The sequence below is a fragment of the Anabas testudineus genome, chromosome 1, assembly GCF_900324465.2.
Source record: "Anabas testudineus chromosome 1, fAnaTes1.2, whole genome shotgun sequence".
NCBI lineage: Eukaryota > Metazoa > Chordata > Actinopteri > Anabantiformes > Anabantidae > Anabas > Anabas testudineus.
In genome coordinates, this window is record NC_046610.1 from 9,837,303 (window position 1) to 9,861,126 (window position 23,824).

Genomic DNA, 23,824 nt, shown 5'->3' on the forward strand with positions numbered 1-23,824 from the left:
AAGAAAAAACAAACTGTTATCATTCCGCAAACACTACTTACATTTTTTTCCCCTAATAGTAAAGGAATACATTTATCCATCTGTGCGTCATCAGCAAAAAGCTGAACTTCTATCTTTTCTGAAGGTTCCCATGCCACTGTTATTCACATAGCTTAGCCACACTGCAAAAGAGGTCATATTCAATCTTACAATTTATCCGATAAAGACAAGTATTTGGCAGGAGTGTTTCAACTGTCCAGAATAGGAACGGCGGAGGAAGAGTGTTTTCATTAAAAGGGTTTCCATGGTTGAACTGCTAGACCGGGGATAAGAAGGCTTAAATCAGCATCTGCACTAGATTCTGTCGTAACCCCAGAAGAGTGGCCATGGTGCATTAACCCCCCCTTGAACGACTTTCACACATATTTCTCTTTCTTCACTTGTAAGATAAAGGAATTTTCAGCTGTTGAGCTTCTCAGGTAGCACTTTAAAATATGAATCTACTTACCGTTCAACCACCAAACTAACAGCTTGGGTCAAGTCTGGATTTGCCACTTGCAGGCGTTTCCATAGGGACCACACAAACTCCTTGTCTGCCTGTGGAAGAAAAAAGGATTCAGTGAGTCAACAGTTCCTATGAGATAAATAGCTCTTGAGAAATTTGTCATGAAATGCAGCAAGGCCTATATTATGAAAGCCTCAACATTTCTCACTGAAAAACAAAAAATCAAATAGGATGCTCAATGACATTAGCATATGACAGATGGGTTAGTCAATCAATAATTTAAACAACTTGTACAAAATAGTTTTTGATCTGGCCTGCCCTCTCTAATTATGAGCCTCTCTTAACAGGACTCTCCATCGCTGAGATGTGACCTTCGACTCAAGGGGAGAAGGCATTGACACTTGTCATTATGCACTATTTATGACTGGGGAGAGCCGGGATCCAAATCAAAACACAGCAGTCGAGCTTGCATTTTTTTTTTTTATTAATCAATTGCTCTCTGGATATGTTTTTCACTACAGCTCCAAAGTAACTAGCCCCAAAGAAACTCAAAACTGATGACAGAGAGAGTCATTTTCAAGTGGAAAACCCCAGCCAGCCCCTGACACATTTCCAATTCAAATTGTCTCACTGTTTTTTTTTTTTTAAGCTACATTACATTTAATGAGGGACATCTAAAAACTACATTTTCTGACATTAAAAGACAGAATTATACCAAATCGACTTAATATAAAATTATCTGATAAATTATGTTCACATCATCATAAGATAAAAGTCATCCCTCCCACTGGAATCTACTGGTCTCCAATTAGTACATGAATTTTAACCCCTTTTTCAAAAGTGTCTAATCAATTATTTACTAAAATGGCAGAAGCAGACCTTGATGAGACCATGAGCTGAACATATAAAGTGGAAAGACTGTAGATCTCTGTCTCTATATCCATCTGTGTGCAAGTTGTGTGTATACGGAGTAGGAACAGAGTGAAGGGGGATAGAGATCTCACCAAATCAACCCTGCAATGCAGCCAACGATAAAATTAAGCAGCATGGTTGACATGAAATAGATGGTCTCCCTCTGCCTGGCCTTTGGCTGCTATTAGTTGATTCATAGACAAGTGTTCAGTCAGGACCCTCATCAAGAGCTCTCCTCTGTCTATATGTACTTAAAGATGCACTGAATGTGTGTTTGATGATCGATGAATTATTCATTTTGAATCTAGACACTGAAACACCATCGGCTAAACATACCAAAGAGAGCCACTGGAATACAGCCACATATTAATAAAATTATCATGGTCTAGTAGGAACATTTGCTGGCCGACAGTTGAGACTCTTTGTAGTTAATGGCTGTCCTGAAATACATCTTGCTGGAGACTTAAGACATCAATGGTATTCAAATGCCACTATTTAAATGGTACATTGCACAACTAAAGGTCCCTATTAGATAGACAGAATCACTGATGTTCTACTCTAGACTAGACCACCAAAGATGGTTTTCATGTCAGTTCAGTATAAGGCAGCAGGCACTGTTGGCCTGGTGTATAAAACATTACTAGTAAACCTGTAGTGTTATAACATTATCACTGAAAATATGATTAGATGTAGGTGTTACAGTTGCAGATCAAAGGCCAATGTAGTGAAACACATAGCACAGTTGAAAATATTGTGAGAGTAATTCCAGCGATATTCAGTATGATGCAATTTGCAATATCAAAATGTTTTGGTGACAAGTTGCAGTGACTAATTTGTATGTTCATGTTTGGGCAAAAGCCAGTAATTATACAAGTTCATTGCACTGTCCCAACTGGAAAAACACCCTAGTTATCATGTAACAATCATTCTCTTTGTTACATATAGTTTACAATAAATGCTTTTTAATAGCGATGTTTTAATTAAAAAAAAAGAAAATAATGACTGAGACTGAGTTTAGACTTCAGACCTTAGCTCAGAACAGTGAGACAATGTCAACAATAACAACAATACAATGAACTCACCAAACCTACTTTTCTAAATAAATGTATAAAGTTCAACATCACATCAAAAGTTAAACAAAACTTTATACACAGTATACATAAAGTAACAGGACACATTATCTTATAGCTAACTGCACCACAACAAATACTTCAGCCCCATGTGTTAGGTGTTATCTATCCTAATAAAACTCAAATGTAACACACCATCTTCTGAACCCCACAGTTGTCTACCTACCTGTACAGCAAGGTACTGTGAATATGCAAAGTGAAAAAGGTTGTGTTCAGTTCACTCATATGTTATTAGGCACCACCTGGTGGTGAGCATGCAAGGGCAATCCCTTTCAATCACTGACTCACAAAGTAAAGATGAAAGTTTGTCATATCGGCTCATAAGCACTTTATGTATATGTGGATTTATATTAACTGATACAAATAGAAAATTAACGCAAATTATTTAATGTAAATGTCCAGTACAGTTCAAAATTTTTGCAGCTACATGTACTTCATAGAATATAATAAAATAAAGTCAGAGTTATATCAAAACAATACATGGAATATATGTATCTTAGAAGAGTTAGAGGTCTATTAAGATTCAAATAAATGAGATTACCATGACATACAGTAAGGAGAAAGATGACAAACTTAATAAAGTGGGTAGGCATGTTCTGATAGAAATGAGTGTGTCCTGCAGACAAGAGTTACTTGGATCTGCAGGATGATCATGTAGCCAGACAAAATAAACCAGCATTCTCTGTGGATTTGACTGCACACTCACTCTTTTTTACAAAGATAGAAGCAATATATTTCACTACTCTGTTCATCACTTAAAAGTAAAGGACCAGCTCTTTCAGTCATTATCCCACATAAAAATAATATTCACCCGTTAATAGTAGGTTGATCAACCTGATACAAACATGACAATGTCAGTAAATTCCCATATTTTAGAATCATTCTATGTTTGGGTTTGAGTGGGTTATAAGGAAAAATCTGCAATAACCTGTTGATTAGCTAATTTGTTTATTGATAGAAAATGAATATTTCTTAGGTTTATTTATTAAGAAACAGAACTAAAATATATATACATATGCATTTTCCAAATTAATGCTTGATCATTTACTCAAGAGAATGCCTGGCAGATAAATCTGTAATCAAAATAATCTAATAATAATCTAATAATTGTATTTTATAGATGATTTACTGTTAATATGCATTTCAATTTCCTAAAATATGGTATTAAATTCCTAATTTGGAAGGTTTCTATGAAAGACATAAATAGATGATAAAAGCATACAATATATCATCTTTTTACATAGTTAGTTTGTAATTTAAAAAACTAGGAAATGATGTATGAGACAAGTGAAAAACAATTAATAAACAATCAATATCAATCTAATTCTTAGCAATAATACATTTTTCATCAAAGAGAAAATATTCCACATTGAGTGACTTTATTTAATGTGTTTGTGACTAAGTGCTGAGTCTATTAAGGATGTTTATTTATTACAAAGTTAATGGAAAGTTCCACTAAATAACAACAAAATATCAGTTAACTATCAGGAATATATGAGGAAGATTTTCAGGAAATATAGTTAGATGCTGGCAGCCCTACTTGTAATACAATACATAATTTGGACAGCATAACAACATGTGTATGTGCACATCTATCCTAAATCAATCAGTTCATACACACCTGGCATTGCATTAACTCATCTGATAAACTCTTCACTTGCTCCTCCAAAAGCAGGATCCGAGGGTCCTCTTTGGACATTTTAGGACTGAAAGGAAGAGAAATAACTGAGGTCAGTCTGAAGCATTTAATAAAGAGAACTAATACTTTCTGTAATGGATAACAATATCAAGTATAACATTGCACGTTATCAGCATGTACGTTCATTCATATTTGATCGGTAAAGACTCGCGTATTATATGTTTTTAAACATTATGGACATTATTATGTATTTAAACCTCGCGTTAGCTACAGCAACGTTAGCTTACTTGTAGAAGGAAAGGAGTGTAGTAAGTGTAGACAGTTTGTTCGCAGTTACCTGTCTCGGCTGCTTGCTAACAACACAACTAACTGTTAGCTACCAACACGACATCAGCAGCTTTAGCTACAGCGTCAGGACAAGATAAAGCTACTGTAGCTAACGTAGCTAGCCTAACGTTAACGTTAGCCACTTAACAAACGTTTAAATATTCCGTTTCTTGTCTGCCGTTGACAGTTTTCGGCGTAAAGTCCAGTGACTCCGTTGATGTCACGACATAGTGCAATGGCAGCATAATAAATCACCCCTTAATCAATATTTACTGAATCTTTTCCGAAGCTAAACAAACTTTGCCAGTGATTGATGCCGTTGTCAATAACTACCGAGATCCTGTCCTGCTTTCAAACCAGCCCGCCCCGCTGTTTTCCTTTTCGGCACCCGCTGCGTCACAGCGTTCGCGTCATTTCACGACAGCTACCGTCCATGTACGGCAGTAATGCTCTAAGTGGGCATGTCAGGTTTCAACTGTGGGTTCGGGGCCCTTAAGCGGTCGGTTTGGTTGTTTACTCAGCAAAATCGCAGCTGTTTGAAAAATGTGTGGAGTAAGTTACTAAGTGAACCGTTTGTCAACTGTTAAAGATGAAAGTGGAAATATTATTCTTTGTGGTTTTGAGGCAGGCAGTGACACATTACACGAATTCCTGGAAGAATGGATTATACTAAACATTGGCAAACTGTGGTGGCAAATGCCAGGCAGCCAATCAAGAAAGTGAAACTTAAAAGAGGCTCATAAAAAAAAAAACCCTAATGAATCTCCCTAATTTTTTAAAAAGCTTTCAACACAATGAAGACACACACAGATGTAGTGTTTTGGCCTGCTAATTGCTAGTGCTCATGTGTAATTCTCCTGATTAGGCCTAGCCTAAAGTGATTGGAACATATTTCCTCAGTGATTCAAAGACTGGAAAAATAGTTTATGACACAATTATATATATATATATATATATACATTTCTATATATATATATATATATATATACATTTCTATATGAAAGCCTACTATGTAGGACCCACTGATTAATCATGTTAACAATTTCCCTCTGGGATTAACAAAGTTTTTTGAATCTTGAATTATTTGTGTGCATAGTGTGATCACACACACATTCCTGCTATTTCACAAGGGTCCCAGAGTCTTATAATAAAAAGTTCAGGAACCTGTACCTTGTACCCATATCAGCTTGCAATCCTTCTGAACTGTCCTGGTTGTGACTTCCTGAATCAGCTCATGTCTCTCACTGGGTTCTCATCAGAAGCACATTTTAGCTGACTATAACCTAAGATCAAGACCAGCTCTGAGCAGCAGCTGTCCAGACCACCATGGGTCAAATTCGTCGCTTCTGAATTATGAATAACTGTATATGAAAGAATTTCTAATCGTTCAACACTTCAGATGTAGCTGGAGAGTTCATCTGGATTTTCTAGCCACCTAATCACTTTTAGTTTTGTTTATTTCGCATATATCACAGTTACATTCCTTGTTACCATCTCTAACACATTGCTTTGATATGTCTGTGTGTGATATCCGTGCTTTATTTCTATCCTCATCTGCACTGTTGTGTTGGACTGGTTTAGTGTCCATAATGACAATTATCTATTTTCTATACAGAAACCATTGGACAGACTTTAGGTAAACTCAACGACTCAATTGAAGGAAAGGTCATGCAAGCGATTTATGGTCTGTAATCCACACTTACTGTCCATGTTTTGGAGACCAGAACAAACACCTCAAAAAGCTGAAAAGTCCTAATATCAATACTTCAAGTTAAGTTGAGTACTTACCTCTGAGCATGAACAATAATTAATAATTAAATAATTATTGGATTCATCATATTAGTTTGAATCATATTAATCTATTGAAGAAGGTCAGAATGAATTTGGATATCAAACCTTCTCCAAACATTATATGATATCATTATTTTTACTCTCATCTAACTACAAAGAAATCTTCAAGTGTGTCTCATAGGTCAAGAATTTCAATAGCAACTGATAATAACATTTTAATCAGGTAATAGATGCAACTTAAGACTTAAGACTTAGCAGCCTTAAGAGCTTTGCAAGTGCTGAGTAACAAATGCAAACACCAGAGGGGAGGGAAAAACTATAAACGCTCATGTCAAGATCCTATTACCAATTTTTAAGAAGAAAGCACCTTTCAACAAGAAACAAGGAGACTATATCAGCAGCATACATATTTAAACACAACCTTAAAATAACAGTAAGTTACAACTGTTGTGTTAACACACACACACATACACACACACACACCCACACACACACACACACACACACACATACACACACACACGCAGTACAGACTCAAAACACTGTTGCGCATGTATGATAGCCATTTTTACTACCTAGAATGAGGGTTCCCTCGTGTCTGCAAGCACTGTTTTACAAGGCTATAAATCCTGTTGTTATATCAAAGCTCAACAGCCACGTGAATGACGGTAAAGAGAAATGACATTGAGATATGATATTGATCTTTATACGGCGGTTTGTGTTTAGAATGCTGTTTTTCTTTCAATAGACCCCTGTTGATATTTGCCTTGTTTTATATGTTTTTAATGGTCCGTTGTAAGGTCAAAGACATTATGCTCAATAAATTTTAAATCTTGACTCTATAGTGGGAGCTTTGAGAACAGGATAGAAGCAAGGAAAAATGAACAGAGACGTGTGTTTGACATCTGTTTGGCTTGTGAGACAAGACAACTCCATATTGTGCGGCTAATGCACTTAGGCCAGATTTGGAGCACAGGGTGAGAGAGGAAAATGAAGAAATATGAGGACTGGCACTCCTTTTCGGTCAGACAAATGTTGGTTCATCTGCTCACTGTCACACACACACACACACACACACACACACACACGCACACAAAGAGAAACAATACAATTGGCTTAGCATGATTAGGCTGTTCCTTGACCCACGAACACTGCCTCTCATTAAGATCCTCATTTGCGGAACAATTTTAGAGGCAGTAGACTGGTGCATAATGCACAACATCTGCCTGCCCCCTGTTTCTTGTTCAGACACACAAGCTGACACATGGTGTCTGTGAATGAGGCTCTCTCTCCCTCTCTCATCATGAGAAAAAAACACTGTGTATCTGCAACAGGGTTTTAAGTCTGCACCCTGAAACTGCCACTATTTCTTCTTTTACTAAGAAACAAATCATATGGCAAATAAAACAGTCAAAAGAAAATCAAATTAACAATATTCTCCTGACAAAGATAACTGAAAGGGATCATAGTCTTCTGACTATCCCTTCTTTCATCATCAGATGTGTATAATTTGGCCCCAGACACTTGTACTTGCTTACATGTCCTACACAGGCATGTTTCACCATGTTTTGTCAGTATCTATTGCTTCTCTTCCCTATGTCTCAACCAGCCTGTAGCTCCCTCTCTGTTTGTTGTCTACCCCACTAATGACAGATTAATCTAGATCTGAGAACATTTTAGGCACATAAAAGGCAGATGTCAGCCAGGCAGGTCTTTCATATCACCAATCATGTTCTTCCTGTGTTTACAGCAAAAAAAAAGTAAGAATAAAATAATTTGCACACTCCTTTATTTTCCTTCTTTAATTTAGAAGTTTTTATTACATGTATAAAACACGTTCGCACCATCATAGCGACATCAAGTGTTCATTAATAACAGTAATTGATTCATTTTCACGTTTAATTCTCACCAATTAATATGGATAGGATGATGCAGGGATACAGTGAGGAGATGCATAAAAATAAAGATGAAATGTGCCGCTTTTAATAAACATAATTTTCAACAATATGTTTAATTATGGTAAACTGCAACCAGACATTGTAATGGAAACGAAGCATGGATTGATCTTTAATTCAACACTCAGTCATTAGCTTGTTATGGGAATTGTGGGTTTGTGACCGAAAAGAGACTCACCCTGCAAGATTAATTTTCATTCACAAGTTTAATTGAGATCTCTTATAATAATGTGTGTTGACATAATTCATGGCTCACAAGACAGTCGACTGATTAACTTGTTCTACAGACAGAAACAGGCTACTATTCTTGTCATAATTAATATCACATACAACATTGATCATATCGGGAAGAGTTTGCACATCTGAATTAAACAGGTATTCCTATTTTTTGTTGTTGTTGAGATTAAGAGCCCTACCCAACCAAGCAGTTGCTATAAATCCACAGCATGGTTTAACTTCTTTACTGGATGCCACAGAATATGACTGACTCAGATGTATAGGAGCAAATGTAAATAGCACAGTAGCAAATGTAAACTGACTCTTGTTTGAAGCTGTCTATGTGGGCCACTCATGTCTAATTGCCCAACTGCTAAAATGTGCGGAGCCACCCCTTGAAACAAGACAGCTCTTGCATTGACAATCCCAGTAAGCATGCTTGTCTCACTTTTGTTCTGCCTCAGCGGAGTCACAGCAAAGTTCAAGTGCTAGGCAGCATTTAGTCTACCAGGGGAAGGAGTGACACAGAGTTGTGATCATGCAAATACACCTGCATGAAAAATTCAAGAACCAAATGACAAGCCCTGGTGTGCCGATGCTGACAGAGGAAGGAGGAGAGGCACATCCCGGGGAAAAAACATGGCACTCCATTGAGAATTGTAAAAGCACTGTCTCCGCCTGCCACCTCGGGTAAGCGCGGATATTGTCTGCATTAATGTGGCCCAGCTTTGATGCTGAGGAAGGAAAGAACCTGAGGACTGCTGGAGATTACAAAAGATACTGAAGAGTCACAAGTCCCCAGCTTTTAAGGAACACTGATTGTACAAATGCCAGGTGGGATGTCAAACCTGCACAGTGTTTAACAGAACATCCTTCCCTTTGCATGGAACTGAAACAGGCTCCAACATGATACCTCTTTGAATGCAGTCACTTTGTAGCTTGACGGATGACTCTTTTTGTTGAGTGTCTAACGCTTTCTTGTTGAATAAGATCAGATAATCATAAGCTCTTATCCCACTGGATGCCTTTTGAGATTGAAATTGGCCATCACAAAGCTTTGAAATTGCTCTCTGAATTCATGTTCAATTGCTGACACTTCCAGGCCTGTTTGTACACTTTTCTATTCAAGCAATGTCCTGAGGAGGGGCATTATATCTCTCATGTGGGAGAATTATCAGCCATTCTTGACCTCAAGCATAAGCCATCCTCATGCTGAATCCTGTGAGACCTTGAACTGCCTTACAAAACCCCAGGACAGAGAAACCATTGATTACCACTTCTCTTCCCTCTCTTCAGCCTTTAGACATACGATATCTGTGCACCTAAATCAGACAATTCTAGCTCAAAACCTCTCCTCACCACAACCCTTAGACTCTGTCTTTGCTATCATGTGCATGTTCCTGTATGCATGTGATGTCGCTGACCTCCCATAAGTTCCTCCTTCACATGCTGTGTGTGCACAAGCCCTGTTGGTTATGCCCTAACTCCAGACCCAATAAGATGGCCTGGACCTCTGTTTGACTCCCATCTGATGACCTTCTGGTCATTTCCTCGACAGACAAGAGCACTTATAAAGGAGGAATTGATCCACACAAGACCCACCTCCTAGAAGCAGCAGCATATATGTGTGTGTGAGAGTTCGTGTGTGTCCATGGTGCCATGAACCTCAAGGCCACACTCACTCTGCATCTGGTTCGCCCATCTAGTGTGCCATCCCAACCTTTGCTAGCCCCCTCAGGATGTGTGGGAACAAGGAGTCAGACTATTTCCCTTGGGCTTTTGCTAGAGAGCTTGTCCTTTGCTTGGTGAAAGGGTAAATTAAGGTGGTGAGGTTGTATTTAAGTTCATATTTCCCATGAGTATGAGGGAAGAGAACAAGGACATGGGACATTGATCGCCCTGAGTAAATGTTGCCCACTTGGAAAACAGCCTTTAGATGAGAAAAGTATTTGTCTTATTTCCAACACCTGTGCTTCGTTCTCTATGAGTTAATAGGGAGCAAAGTATAAAAATGAAACAAAGAATTGCCATTTGAGTTTGTGTTGGTGGCTTTTTTTCTCATTATCTAAACTGAAGGTTAAAGAACAGAGAGTGTTCAAAGGAAAAAATATGATTATGGGCGACAAAGACAAACTTTGACATGAAGGGAGCGCAAAACTTCTGCTTTACAGTAAGAGGGGGTATTTATCTGGTCTCAGAAATCTCACATCAGTGGTGGTAGTAATAAAGAAATACCCGTGGACCTATTAACTGCCTCCTGATTAGTGGAAAGAACTTACAATATGAGTCGGTCCTTTGAAAAGTCATGGGGGTTCTTGGGAATGGTAAAAATGACCTTTCTGGACCTTTCTGTGCTTCGGCAGTGACTGGAACTTAATGAACAGGAGCACCTCTGTGGATTTGATAGATACACAAGTGTGGTGCAGCAGCTGATGGTCATCCCAGGAGGTGGAACACTTCAGTAGCAGGTTCAATAGCTCATTATCAGTGGTCCCACTGGATAATTAGTGAACAGTGGGATCCTGTCACTGGAACAAATAAACATACTCTCTCTCTCTATTAAGCTGCTTTCACTAGTTACTTTGTACAGTGAACACGGTGTATGTACATTGTATTTTAATGCTGAGCCATTCCTAATTATATCATGATCCAGAAGCTAGCATTTTATACATATTTGCGACTCTGGTGACAAAGGGAAAATGCACGTCAGCATGTTACACCTTCTCAAACGTACCTGCAGGGCCATCAGGCTGGCAGCACCTTTCACTTAACACATTGTTCAAATGTTACAGGGTTGACTGGGTCACTGCAGGCATGTTAGCGGGGCTACCAAATGGGCCCCTGCAACTCATTCTCAGTGGCAACAATTTTTTTGTGCGAGGTGCTACATTCCTCTGCTGCAAGGAAGTCACATGTAGATATAGTGGTTGTGGTTAAATGTTAGCATGGTAAAAGTAAGGTGTTACACTTCTACTTGCTGTGTAATGAGGGCCAGGATCTTCCCCTAACCCTAACCAAATGCTGAAAATACCTCAACCAAACTGTAGAAAACATACTGTAAATAATACATTAGCTGTTTCAAGCAGGTATTGTTGGTAAACAGTTTCCAAGTTAACAGATATGTTCATGAAGAATGATTTTCGCATGCAATGTAATTGTAATGTCAGAACATTAACCACTAATTTCTAAATGAACATTTTGCCTGCACAACAGTAATATGCTAAAGGGGAGATTGAGCCTGCTCATGTAATAAATCACAATAATACCATCTGTCTACACGGCCACTGTGATGTATCTGGTTTGTTATAATGCTGATGTTTTTATAGATCAGATGAAAAGTCTGAATTTTTACACACAGTACATCCACAGCTCCACTGGCATCTATACAGTTAATCATCATGCCCTGAGACAAATTAAAGCAGCATCTAAACATTTGGAGCAATCTGGACAATCCTTTAAAGGATTTTTGTCTTGTTGCTCACATAAGTATGTAATATCTCATTTAATTAGCAATCTATGCCCTCTGACAAACAGGCATATGGTCCTCGCTCTCCCACGGCCTTGGCCGATGAATGAATATGCATATTCTGGGACCTCAGTAGCTTGTTACCCTGGAATGAATTCTACACAAGCCTAATCCCTGATCTATTATTTACCCCTTGACCAAATATGCAAGTGGGGCTTCCAGACGCTTGACTTGATAGAAATGACTGCCCTGGGATTCAGCTGCCTCACTCACCCCAGTAGAGGAGCCAGACGGAGGCAGGCAGTCACTCTGAGGAGCGCTGTATGTCTCTCTTTCTGCTCCACTCTATCCTCAAACACACCAGCTCACACAAACACACACACACACACACACCCCCGCCCTCCCCCCCGCTGCTTCAACTCTTCACTCTTGAGATGTCTCAGTCAAATGTTGAGCAAATCCTCATAAAAACAAGTGCACAATGAAACTTTAATGAGCGTGCACACATCTGAGGGATCTGAGGGACACAACTTAGGAAATCAGTGTCACATCCCTGCAGTACACAGAGAAACCATAAACTACTTCCAAGTGCCTAAACACACGCGCACACGAGCTGTGCGTGTAGTGTGGGGTACTTTTCAGGGAAAAGAAAGTGAAAAAGTGAAAGTTTGCTCAGTTTCAAACCAAATGCAAAAACCTAATGCAGGTTTTGTTTCTGATCAACCTTGTTATAACTGATATTGTTTAAAATGCACATCATGTTAACGACAACAGTAAATACACACATAAGTTAATCATTTGAGCATCATTGCTGCTCTGTAAATGTTTCCACAAGTTGTTGTGCGCGTCTCTTTCTTATCTGGAGGCTATGGGTTTTTTTGGGGGGACATTTTTCGCCGCGCACAGATGTGACTCTTCATCCTGACACAGCATCGTACAGTATAGTACTGCTGTGTACTCAGAAACTCCCTGAAACCACAGTCACTCGGGTTACAGTCACACACGTCGTGTAAAAGTCTGCTCTGAATTCACCCAACATAAGACAACAGCCACCTTCTCTCCAACCCGGACCGTCCGCTGCTCTCCTCGGCGCACTGCGCTGACTCTGCAGAAGGAAATCATCGGGGGAGTGTAGGAAGGCGTTTTTTTTTTTTTTTTTTTTTTTTTGGCGTTTTCCTCAAGGTAGGCCAAGCAGTTACAACGCAGCTTCTGGCTGTCAGCGATACCCACTGCCTGCTTGACTTGTTCGTTTTATGGTTTGGGAAAAGAAGAGGGGACGGCGCGTCGTGGTCGTGCGTTCCTCGCGTTTCCAAACATCTTGACGCGCTTTCCTTTTTTTTTTTTCGGACCCGGTGATTGTCGGGATGAAAAAATAGAGTGACTGTTTTCCAGTGTTACACCTAAAACTGTCACAAACGGCGATAAGTTTGTGGGAAAGACTCCGAGCGTGATCCAGCACAGACAGTCAGCGGCTCTGTATTGAAGAGGAGAGAGTTCCCCACTTGAGGGCGAAATCAGACTTTTTTGAGGACGCCAAGTTTGAAAAGTGCCAGGAGCCCCGGGGTCTGTCAGATACAACATGCAGCAATGGTAAATATGATTTCCTTCTTGCACTTCCTCGGAAGAAACACATCTGTACAATAAATGATGGAATTAATGACTTTTTACAGCTATTTACAGCTGGACTGACACATTAAAGTTATCCAAGTATTTGTCAGTAATGTGTTTCCCTTAAGTTCATTTTGAATTCGCTACATTAATCTATATATGTCTGAATTTAAATCATTTATTCTGCTTACTTTGTCATATTTCATACCCTTCCTTTCCCCTCTCTGTGTTACAAAATCAACTGGTCACATTTCTGAGCGCATTAAGGCCTCAGTCAGAAATGAGACCTACTGTAGGAGCTGTGACATCCGAAGCAAATATTACTCCACTTAACATAATTTCATAGTTTTCATCACACCTCGAAAGAGTTACTCAATTCCCTGCTGCCCACTGACGATTTAAAAACTCAAAAACACGACTTAAAACATGAAGTCCGAGAAACAACCCGTTCATTTCTAACGCAGTGCGCAGCACGTTGTGTTTGTTCAGGTAATTATTTATATGATAGTCATGTCGTAAGCCACTTTACCACCTGTAGATTTGGGCCATTATATTTACAAACCAGTGTTTCTAAAGTAGTCATCCATCAGTAGGGGTGATAAATATGTGTAAAGTGTGTTTACATACAAACGAATAGCTACAAACTTCATTTTATAGCTGACAGCAACATTTTCAAAGTTACTTTTTCAGGCCTAAAATCAAATCCTGCTGCAGTATTCCTCTGTGTGTTGCTTTCTATTTTCTATGAGCTTTTATTGATTACTTGAAATATTCACTCTTGTCCCGTTTCAGGGATTTTCTTTGTCACATTCAGCTTTTGAGAAACAGACAAATTTGCCCGTGCTAGATGCCAGTGAATCAAATGTTAGATAGCCTAATTAAAAGTGTTGCTTTTTACAATCCCATGTGTTGGAGCTGAACAGCACTAAAATCTGACGCTGTCAGCTGTTTTTGCCTTATAATATCACAGAGCTTTACAGTATGCGTCCCTTTGTTATGGTCTTGTGGCGCTCATGGCCAACCTGTGAACAGTGAAACAGTAGCAGAAGTGCACAGAGGCGTTTCATGTTGGTGTAAGACATTTCAGTGTGGACATGTCTGAATGCTTCAGGACACAGAAAGAGGTAAAGAGCTAGAAAAAAAAAAAAAAAAAACAACACAGTGAGAGAGCGATTGAGATGAATGGCCCCACTTAAAAGTGCCACAAAAGTACCTTTGCACCTTTCTCAACATCAGTGAGATGTTTGTGAGATTAATGTCTGGCACAGTATTTTGTTCTCGTCAGAGATGTTTCATGAGTCGGAGCTGCTGCAGCTACTAGAGTAGAGAATGCCAATTTACATTCCAGGAGCGTCATTTCATTACTTTTATCTCCGTGCTGCTTTCTTCTTGTCAGACCAGTCAGGGGTGTGTGCATTTCACATTTCCTGTACATCATACAGTTAGTTAAATGTTCCTATATTCCTAAATACCTCTGTCGCTTGTGTATCAGATAATTATACACTCATTACATTCTGAGAGTTATTGGCAGAGAATAATACAAATAACATGAAACATATTGTTGAAAATAAATTTGAAGAAAACAACAAAAAAGTTTGAACAACAGAACTCAGTGTAAAATAATGGAGAAAATGATGAAGTAAATGTCCTCATTATGCACTGAGTAGATGCCCCCGTTCAGCCTGCAGCATTACTATGTGAGGTTAAGGAAAAAGTTAAAGTTGTCAGAGAGGCTATAGCTAGGTCGTGATTCCTCTGGGTCTGCGGGAATCAGAGAGGGGAGAGTGTGTGAGAGTGTGTGTGCGTAGGGTGGGAGCCACTGGTTAGCCGGTTCAATAATCTGCTGGACAGGTAGGCCTGTGACGCTCCCCCTTAGAGAGGCTACTAATGAAGAGAAAGGCTGCTTAGTGGTGCTCTGCTCTGACCCCACCGACCCTCCCTGTCCCCCCTGCTGGTTTCCTCTGATTACTGCTCACATTGAGAACTCTTTTCTCCTCTTCTCTCTGGACTACATCCTCTCTATTTCCCCTGTTTTCTTTTTACTTTCTCATCCTCTTTCTCGTTATTTGAAAAGAATGGGTGCTAAGTGCATAATGCGCGCACTGATAATCCATTTAGTGCATCCATATTCTTTTTGCAGCAGCAAAGTTCTTATTTGTGTACTTGCTTATTGACTATCTGGAGTTTTATATGTGATTAATTTAGGGAGATAATCACTACTTGACCTTTGTGTTCTCCCCATTTCTGTGCAGTTTTAGTCATGACAAAGCTGCACTCTGAAGTAAAGAGCTTAACCCCAGTATGTATGTATGCATGGGTGAAAGGAAATATGTGTAAGTGCCGAACAGGAAGAAAAAAACAAACAAGCAACATTTGTTTTAGATTAAGGAAAATATGTACTTTCACTCATGCTAACAGGTAAAGATATTCAGCAAATCGGAGAGAGAGCAGCTTTTCATGTCTTCCCCTTCTCCGGATGATACACATCAGTGTTTCTGTGATGCCTCAGCAACATCAAAGTGCTGCTTATGCCGGGTTTTTATTTATCCAGGACTGGGTCACCGCTGTACTGATACGGTGCTGCTACTCTCCATCTGTCCTCAGCCACAGTAATCTTCCCAGTGACTGATAGTGTGTCTTGGCAGACAGAAAAAATGACAGAAAAGGTAATATTTTGAAAGGGGGTGGAGTGGAGTCATATACCTAGTGGTGGCTTGAGATGTAAAAACCTTTGAACAAGACAGGCTGACTAAACAGAGACATTGTGAAATGTTTAAACAAATTGGATCGCAGGACTCTTAATTTAATAAAGAGCACAGTGTGAGACATGCTTGATTTAAAACAATATACACATGAGAGACATAATTACATTTTTTTTACCTCAGCATACAAAGTAGGAAACTAAATCTTCACACGTTCACTCTTGAAAAGTCTCAGATTTCCTCTGAATACATTATGAAATCTGGTCTGTGTTCCTGTGATTCTTAATTTGAAAAAGGGGTTAAATGGCAGAAAGTGTTGAATGGGGTGAACAGCTGTCTTGACACGAGCATTTGAGAAGTGTTTAGTTGTGTCGTATCGCACAGATTGATATCGCTAAGACGTTTAATCTGCTAAATGATAGCATTGTCTGAATGTGAAGATCAAACTTAAAAATCAAGTCAATCAGATTAAAATCCGACTCAGTGCTAAAAGCTGCGTTTAAAGTGTAAGACGATACGTACACTTACGACACTTGTACTTACACGTGTTTGCTTCTTTTTGTGTCTTACATATTCACATGTTAATCCAAATACCATCATATTCCTTTTGGAAGGAATTAAAAAAAAAAAAGAAAAACAAAAGATCCTGAACACACCCAGTATGTGCAGAAGTCACACACTCCCTCTTTATTTGTTTAAAGTGAGAAATGATAGAAGAGCGTTTAAAAATACACTCCTGCTGCATTTTTCTGTCTTTCCCGGACACCGTCATAATTCTTCCATTTTCAGCGGTAATTTGGTGTGGCCTTAATTGATTCTGTCCAGAACTAATTACCACCTGAAGTGTAAAATAAACACTTCAGTTTCGCTGGGTGGCAACTGTCCGATCGGTAGGGAAATTACATTTCACTTGTAATCCATACGTTCTTCAACAGGGCTAGAATATAATTCATGTCGACGCTATAGAAATACCAGAGACGCTGGACCTGTGAAACGAACAGGAGTATAGTTGTAACCAAATGGCTCAGTTGGGAGGTATAGGGTTATGTGGTATAATTTATATTTTATAGCTCCCTCCTGCACTGACTGCCGTCCAGAATAAAGTTGTTCAATTTTGTTCCATGAACAGTGAGTGAGAAAATCTGGGATTTCACTTGTGATGGAAACTCCAGACACCACTTTGTTCTTTGCTTTCTTCTTGTATTTTTTATTTTCCTGTTGAGTCTCATTTCTTGCTCTCAGACAAAAAGACACCAAACTGTTGCTCATTCAGTACATACTGTATATGTGGATGCAGCTGTGTTGTATATGTGTGTGTATGCATTAGTTACCCATACCTTAGTGAATGAAAATGCATGCAAAGATTTCCTCAGGCCTTATAGTGTGACTTGATTAAAAGAGAATGATTTGCCCTCAAGGTGTCTTTTTTCTTTCTTTCAAAAAAGCTGGTGGAAGAAATCTGATATGACAAGATAAGTGGTGGCTCATGAAAAATTCCTGAGGACTGAGACCTAGCATGTTGACTTTGGAATTATTGCCCTGAGTGTCTAGTTCTTCACTGGCAACTGTGCCTGACAATGTTATTTCTACCTAAATCACCTTTGAAATGATTTCTCTGGTTCCCAATCCTAAAATCTTTCATTTAGGGTCTGTTTATGTATTGTCCGAAAAATAGACAAAGTCATCTCTGCGCTTCATTCCAAACATGTTCTTCTTTAGTCTTCTTTTATACTTCTCCAAACCACTCTTTAACTGTTCAGTACAGTTTAATAAATATGTTTCGTTATATTAAATAGATATAGAAATAGATGGTGATGCCTGTTTGAAAATGTTTGTGGTGATTTGATGGACCACAAATGACTTTGAATATTGGCATTGTACCTTTAACAGCCTCCATTGGCTTGTTCATTTACTCAGTGCAGCCAAGTGAATTTGCATGTAGTTGTTTGGCCAACTATGATCCAATAAACCTCCTTCAATACTGGCTGACCATAGAGTGAAGGATAAGTACTACTGTGAATGTTATCACTAATATTAAGGGTAGTTTCCCAACGCAACACTACACACAGGTACAATATATATGTACCAATTGGGTGTTATAGGCAGTGTAACAGGATTATCACTCCTCAGACAGCTAGGAAGGGAGACATTTTCTTGTTCTTCCAAATTTGATTGTTTCTCTACAACAAGCAACAGTCTCAATGATCATTAAAGATGGCAGAAGTCATTGGCTTACTTAGGCCTTTATCCAACTCCCCACTTGAACACTGCGTTGGTTGACTCTAGGTTGGCAATGTCGAAGTAACATGGGTACAGTTTTTAGGCTCTGACTTTTGGGCTCAATGATTTTTTGGAAATGTGAAAAGTCTCTTACACAATGACCATATGGTGCAACTTTTAGTTATTATAAAGATTATGTCAGCCTTAGAAACGTCTGTGCCACACAGTCATAAATAAATGTACAGCAGTGTATACCTTTCCCTTTTGTCCAGCTCTACTTACAAAGCTATTTCTGGGTGTTTCACCTACTGTGGACTTTTTTGTTTTGTTTTCACCTTTTTCTGCACACAGAGAGCACATGTTTGTTCTGTCTTTTTCTTTGATGTTGAGAGGTTAAGATGTTAAGGCATGGGGCTTTGTTGGGTCCAGGTCATAAAAGAAGTGTTGGTCTGTTTTTAGTAGTGTAGAACACCAGTCAGGCTGAGTTTAGATTGTGCGGCATTTACCCTCAGACTGCACATGATGCTTAAGGTCATAACATTTGTATGGCTGGCATCACACCTTCATTCATCCATCCATCCATTAACTATATCCACTTAGCCACTTAGCCAAGCCCATCCCAGCTGACATTGGGCGAGCCCATAGACTGTATATAATATATGTAAAAAGTTATGGTTGAGACACAGAGTGACTTAGTCCCTCTTATCCAAAGTCTATTTCAGACCAACCCCTCGTGCCAAAGAGGGAAACAAAGATTATGCAATGTAACTTATTTCATTGTGCACAAGGGGAAACTTGCCCCACAGAAATGTGAGTCTGTGACTTGGTGAATACCATTTACACAATCAGTACCAGGAAGTATTTATGAATTTGTCTTCAATGGCAAACCATTACATGAAAATTTCATTATGCTACTTAACAGGAGTAATTTAGCGAGCTTACAGAGCCCATTAGTGGACTCCATACATGCTCACCTCACAGACGTTACCATGCGTTACCTTTATTTTATTCCAAACAAAAAAGCACAACATAGATACAGTATTCAGGTTGACTGCATATATTCCAGCCCATCTTTCATTTTATTTCCTTTTTTTATTTTGCCAAATTATATTACCATTAGTGATAATGCAGTTGTGCTCAGATATCCAAGACTAGAGTGTTGGCTGCACACTCAGTCATACTTTGGTAGAAAATACCATGGTATGATTAGTCAGGATTAAGTAAGTCAGCATGGGGACACTCCTTAGATTTCATAAATGTGCCACACTTGAGCAATGCATGGGTAGATGGAATATTATTATTGGTTTTTCATATAAAAAAAAACATGGATTTTTATTATTGGATGATTGCGATGTAATAATTTAGCCATAAAGTTATGTTTCAATACCTTAAACCTATTGTTATGTGAGAGTGCACTTCCTTCTATAATGGTACTACGGTGACACGTCACTGTCAAACCAGGCAATGACCAGGAGAACGACTGAATTATTAAATGTTACAGCATGGCCCAACAACACTCTCACTCTTGTAAGAGTAACCAGCATCAAAGAAGACATTTATTTTATGGCCCACTGTGAAAATCTCTGTTACTCTAAATAACTGTTCTGACAGCTCGAGCCGTAGAGCTTCTGCCCCCTGTTACAAAATAGCTTTTATGTGACCAAATGTTTAGAAAAGGTGAATATATTTATCAGGTCTGTTAGGTCAATCAATTTAAGGAAACAGGACACTTTCACTTTAATTTCACACATTGACACTTTCAATTCAAATATGTGTATAAAGTTAATTCAGCTGAGACTGACTAGTTTAGATTTTCATGGATAGGATGTATAAACATAAATCGTTTAATTAACTAACTGCTAACCAGTGATTAGTTTACCTACATGTCTGTGCAGACTCATATACTAATATGTGTATGCAAGCGGATGTTTGTGCCAGATGTAATGAAAGTGCTTCCAGGTGTTTCTCAGATATAGCAGTGAAGAGCATGGGACATAAAAGAAGTCACAACTAACCTTGACTTTTGGTCAGCAAAATCTAAACAATTCATCTGATGAAGGTGAGTCAACTACAACCTTGACATTTGACCCATGAGCACCAAAATCTAATCAGTTCATCATGAAGATGTTGTCTTTATACTCTTTTCTTGTAAAAAAAATGGCTTCAGCAGTCTTAGTTCTTCATGTGAAATGAAAAAACAACACTTGAATGTGAAACATATAGAAGTAAAGTAAATCAATAACAATTGTTCATGGGAACAATCAAGTCAATTTCATATTTGTTGCTCTCGTTTTCTTAAGTTTACTTACCTGATCTAATTGTACTTTTTCAAAACGTATAAATCAGACTTAAACCAACTAACCAACCAAAGTTAGGCAGCAGGGGAACTTACATTTCTAAGCTGAGCAAAATTTAAATGATTTGCAGTGTGAGGGGTTAAATACATGTATGTGGATTTAATACAACACTGATATACTTAAATTGTGGTTATTGGTTTTACTCATATTTTCTTTTCCTCTTTTAACACCATAAAATGCAGCAGGCAGCTGTGTAGCCAACATCTGGCTTAGGTTTTTTTCAGGGTGGGGATTTTGAATTTGAATATGTCTAAATTCTCTTTGTTCTTAAAGGTATGTACAAACCAATATTTAAATCCCAAAGGCTGGCTTAATGTTTCAGATACAGACTACTTGTAACGGTGTGGACCAAATATGATCTTAATTTATTACCATCCTTACCAGTCTTAATGCAGAGTTCGGACTCTTTGATTTTGAATATTACCTTTTCGGAAACAAGTGAAGGACTTCATTGCATCGTACATGTGCTCAGTTTTGTTGGGAAACTTTTCATTTCAGGGCAGGTATACTGTACCAGCCACTTAAGATAGACAGCATCTATCTATATAGGAACAGTGTAACGCTGCATATTAGAATAGACCTGATTGTGACATTTACATACATAACTCCCTATCAGTGTCACAATATAAGTTAGAATCTCCACAGGATATACATTTTTAATTGATTACATTTCACCCAATGAACTGTACTGTGCCATGCAATACATCACCACAAACCTAGATGAAATTATAGAAGTCCTACCCTGTGATTGTTGGTGACAGAGGTACTTTTTATGGTGATAATCATAGTAATTAAACAGTCTAAGGATGATGGGATTCTGTGTGTTTGTTTGTGTCTTAGTTCACTTTTCCTGTTGGAGAGCAATATAAAGCTCATACTGTACACTGTGTGTGAAGGGCACATCTGTATCAGTGTGTGTGTCAGTGTGCGTACATATGATTGTGTCTGTGCGTGTTTACATGTGTGGCTGTGTGCGTGTTTTTCGGAGCTGAGGGGAAATCTGCTGACAGGTAGTGTGTCAGGAGGGGGACAGGGGTGCTTTTGAGACAGACACAAGAGACGAGTCTCAGCGAGAGGGAAAGCGAAATAGGGCCTCTTTCATGTGACTCCACATTCCACCAAGGCACAGGCAGAGAGAGGCACAAGACGAGACATGCGTCCCCTCTCGTCACTCCCTCTGCCTCTTCCCCCCACTGCTCCCGCTCTCCTTTCCCCACACAGCTCCCACCTCAGCTCCCTGCCAGTGACCTTAACATTTATCAAAGAGCCCCATGCTGGAATTCCTCTTCAGCATCTGTGTCTTGGTGAGACAGTCTGACGCACGCACCAACACGACACATGCACACCCTGTCGCAGACCAATCTGTTTTGAATATTGCGGCGCTGTGGAGGGGCCATCCTTGTTGTTCCCTGAGCCTAGGAGGTTGGCCTCTAAACACTCACACACAGAGACATGGACACATGCACACACATTCTCTCCTCCTTGTTGTTTCTTTATTGTACCTCCTGTCACTTTGTCCTATTCATTTAACCTTTCATTAGAGCCAGCAGACAGCCCTGTGTGTGTCTGCACAGCTTCAGGAACAATGCCAAAAAGCCCCACTGTCACAGTTATTAGATTCCTCTGGCCGCCTTTTACCCCGGCAACTCAATATTAAGAAAGTTAGAGTGAAAGAGAGAAAAGGGAGAAAAAGAGGGTGCATGGTTGATGCTGCTGCCCGATTCCTATGGTGAAGGATCCTCATGACTTGTCAAGGACATGTGCCACATGTTGATAGTAGACAGGTCTCAGACAGACAAGGGAGTGGAAGCCACAACAAAACAGAGAGAGACACGGAGAAGGAGAGGACAGGCACAGTGTGACTGTCTTGTGCTGTGGCAAGAAGCACCCTGGAGGACTTAAACTGAGAAAGCAAACAGTTTGTGGAGGAATTCTGTTTTAAATGGGCAGTTAGGAGGGGCAATCTGGTCCTGAGTAAGGACAGACCGGCGTCCTCGCCTTCTCCCTTCTCTGCCTGTCGCACTGTCCTGTCTCTTACTTCGTGAACACAAAACCACGTGAAGAGAATATTCTTTTCATGACCTATGTGTTGAGCTCTAAATTGACTTTGAAGAATAATTTTCTCATTTACATTTTGAAAGAAGATATAAGAATGAATGCACTCACTCATTCATTATTACCTCAGTACTTACTCTGATTTAAACAGCTGTACGTTAAAAAAGTTATAATTATCTCCATTGACTGACACGTGAAATGTCACACAACATGACATGACAGTAGATAAATAAATTATACTATACCCTATACTATACAGTATAGGGACTGCAGTCACATTAGCTCTCTATTCCATAAACCCGGTCCAAACTTAGTCTAAAAAAAGGGTGTGATGTCACTAATAGCATATAAATACAGAGCAGAGCGATCACAAACTGAATCACTGTCGGTCTGTGGTTGAATAATAATAACGTGTCCATTGTTAAACACAGCACACTAGTTGTTCTAATGGTTGAAGAGATTGCACTGTTGTAATAATAGAACCAGTCATCTGGACTGTATTACATTTACTTCTAAATGCATTTGCTATTACAAACTATATATAATATATATATAATATAATTTTATGATGACGAAAAAGGGATTGGAAAAACATGCAGTTATTAACAAGTTAGCAGTGTACTGTAGTGCAGTGTCATTTTACTTCAGCCTGGTTCAGGTAACTTCATGTCTATCTTAAGGCCTTACAATCCCCAAATTCTCTCTGCCCTATTTGTCTTTGAGGCACGCAGGCTCGGGTGAAATCTCTGTGGTGTTAAACCCAGACTTCTGTCAAATGCACCAAACTACAGTCATTTGGGGTTTATGACACATTTGTATGAGTATGAACGTTGTGAAGAAACACCGTTGTGTCTGCCTTCATGAAGGCTGCACTGCCTTTCTGGTAAAACTCAGGAAAGCCCACTGCTGTCCAGTAAAGCTCAGTAAAGCTGTGTTTAGGTCAGTCCAGCCCAGTCAGCAGA

At 39.1% G+C, this 23,824-nt stretch overlaps 2 protein-coding genes across 10 annotated transcripts in view; one reads left to right on the plus strand and one right to left on the minus strand.

Moving 5' to 3' along the window:
• The window catches only part of cntln (centlein, centrosomal protein), a 79,752-nt gene extending 74,906 nt beyond the window's left edge, over positions 1 to 4,846 (minus strand). For 4 of the 6 annotated variants that reach the window (XM_026360789.2, XM_026360783.2, XM_026360787.1 and 1 more), the window contains exons 1-3: positions 4,503 to 4,843; positions 4,148 to 4,232; positions 488 to 576 (exon numbers count right to left, since the gene is read on the minus strand). In XM_026360789.2, the coding sequence (XP_026216574.1) occupies positions 488 to 576; positions 4,148 to 4,225 (167 nt within the window). In that variant the 5' untranslated portion in view covers positions 4,226 to 4,232; positions 4,503 to 4,843. Of the gene's footprint in view, positions 1 to 487; positions 577 to 4,147; positions 4,233 to 4,452 lie in introns of all 6 variants that reach the window. The other 2 variants (XM_026360785.2, XM_026360784.2) reach the window with 2 other exon arrangements.
• An 8,120-nt stretch (positions 4,847 to 12,966) lies between these two features.
• bnc2 (basonuclin 2) overlaps positions 12,967 to 23,824 on the plus strand; it is a 149,378-nt gene continuing 138,520 nt past the window's right edge. For all 4 annotated transcript variants that reach the window (XM_026360121.2, XM_026360123.2, XM_026360124.2 and 1 more), the window contains exon 1: positions 12,967 to 13,510. In XM_026360121.2, coding sequence (XP_026215906.1) covers positions 13,508 to 13,510 — 3 coding nt within the window. In that variant the 5' untranslated portion in view covers positions 12,967 to 13,507. The remainder of the gene's footprint in view (positions 13,511 to 23,824) is intronic.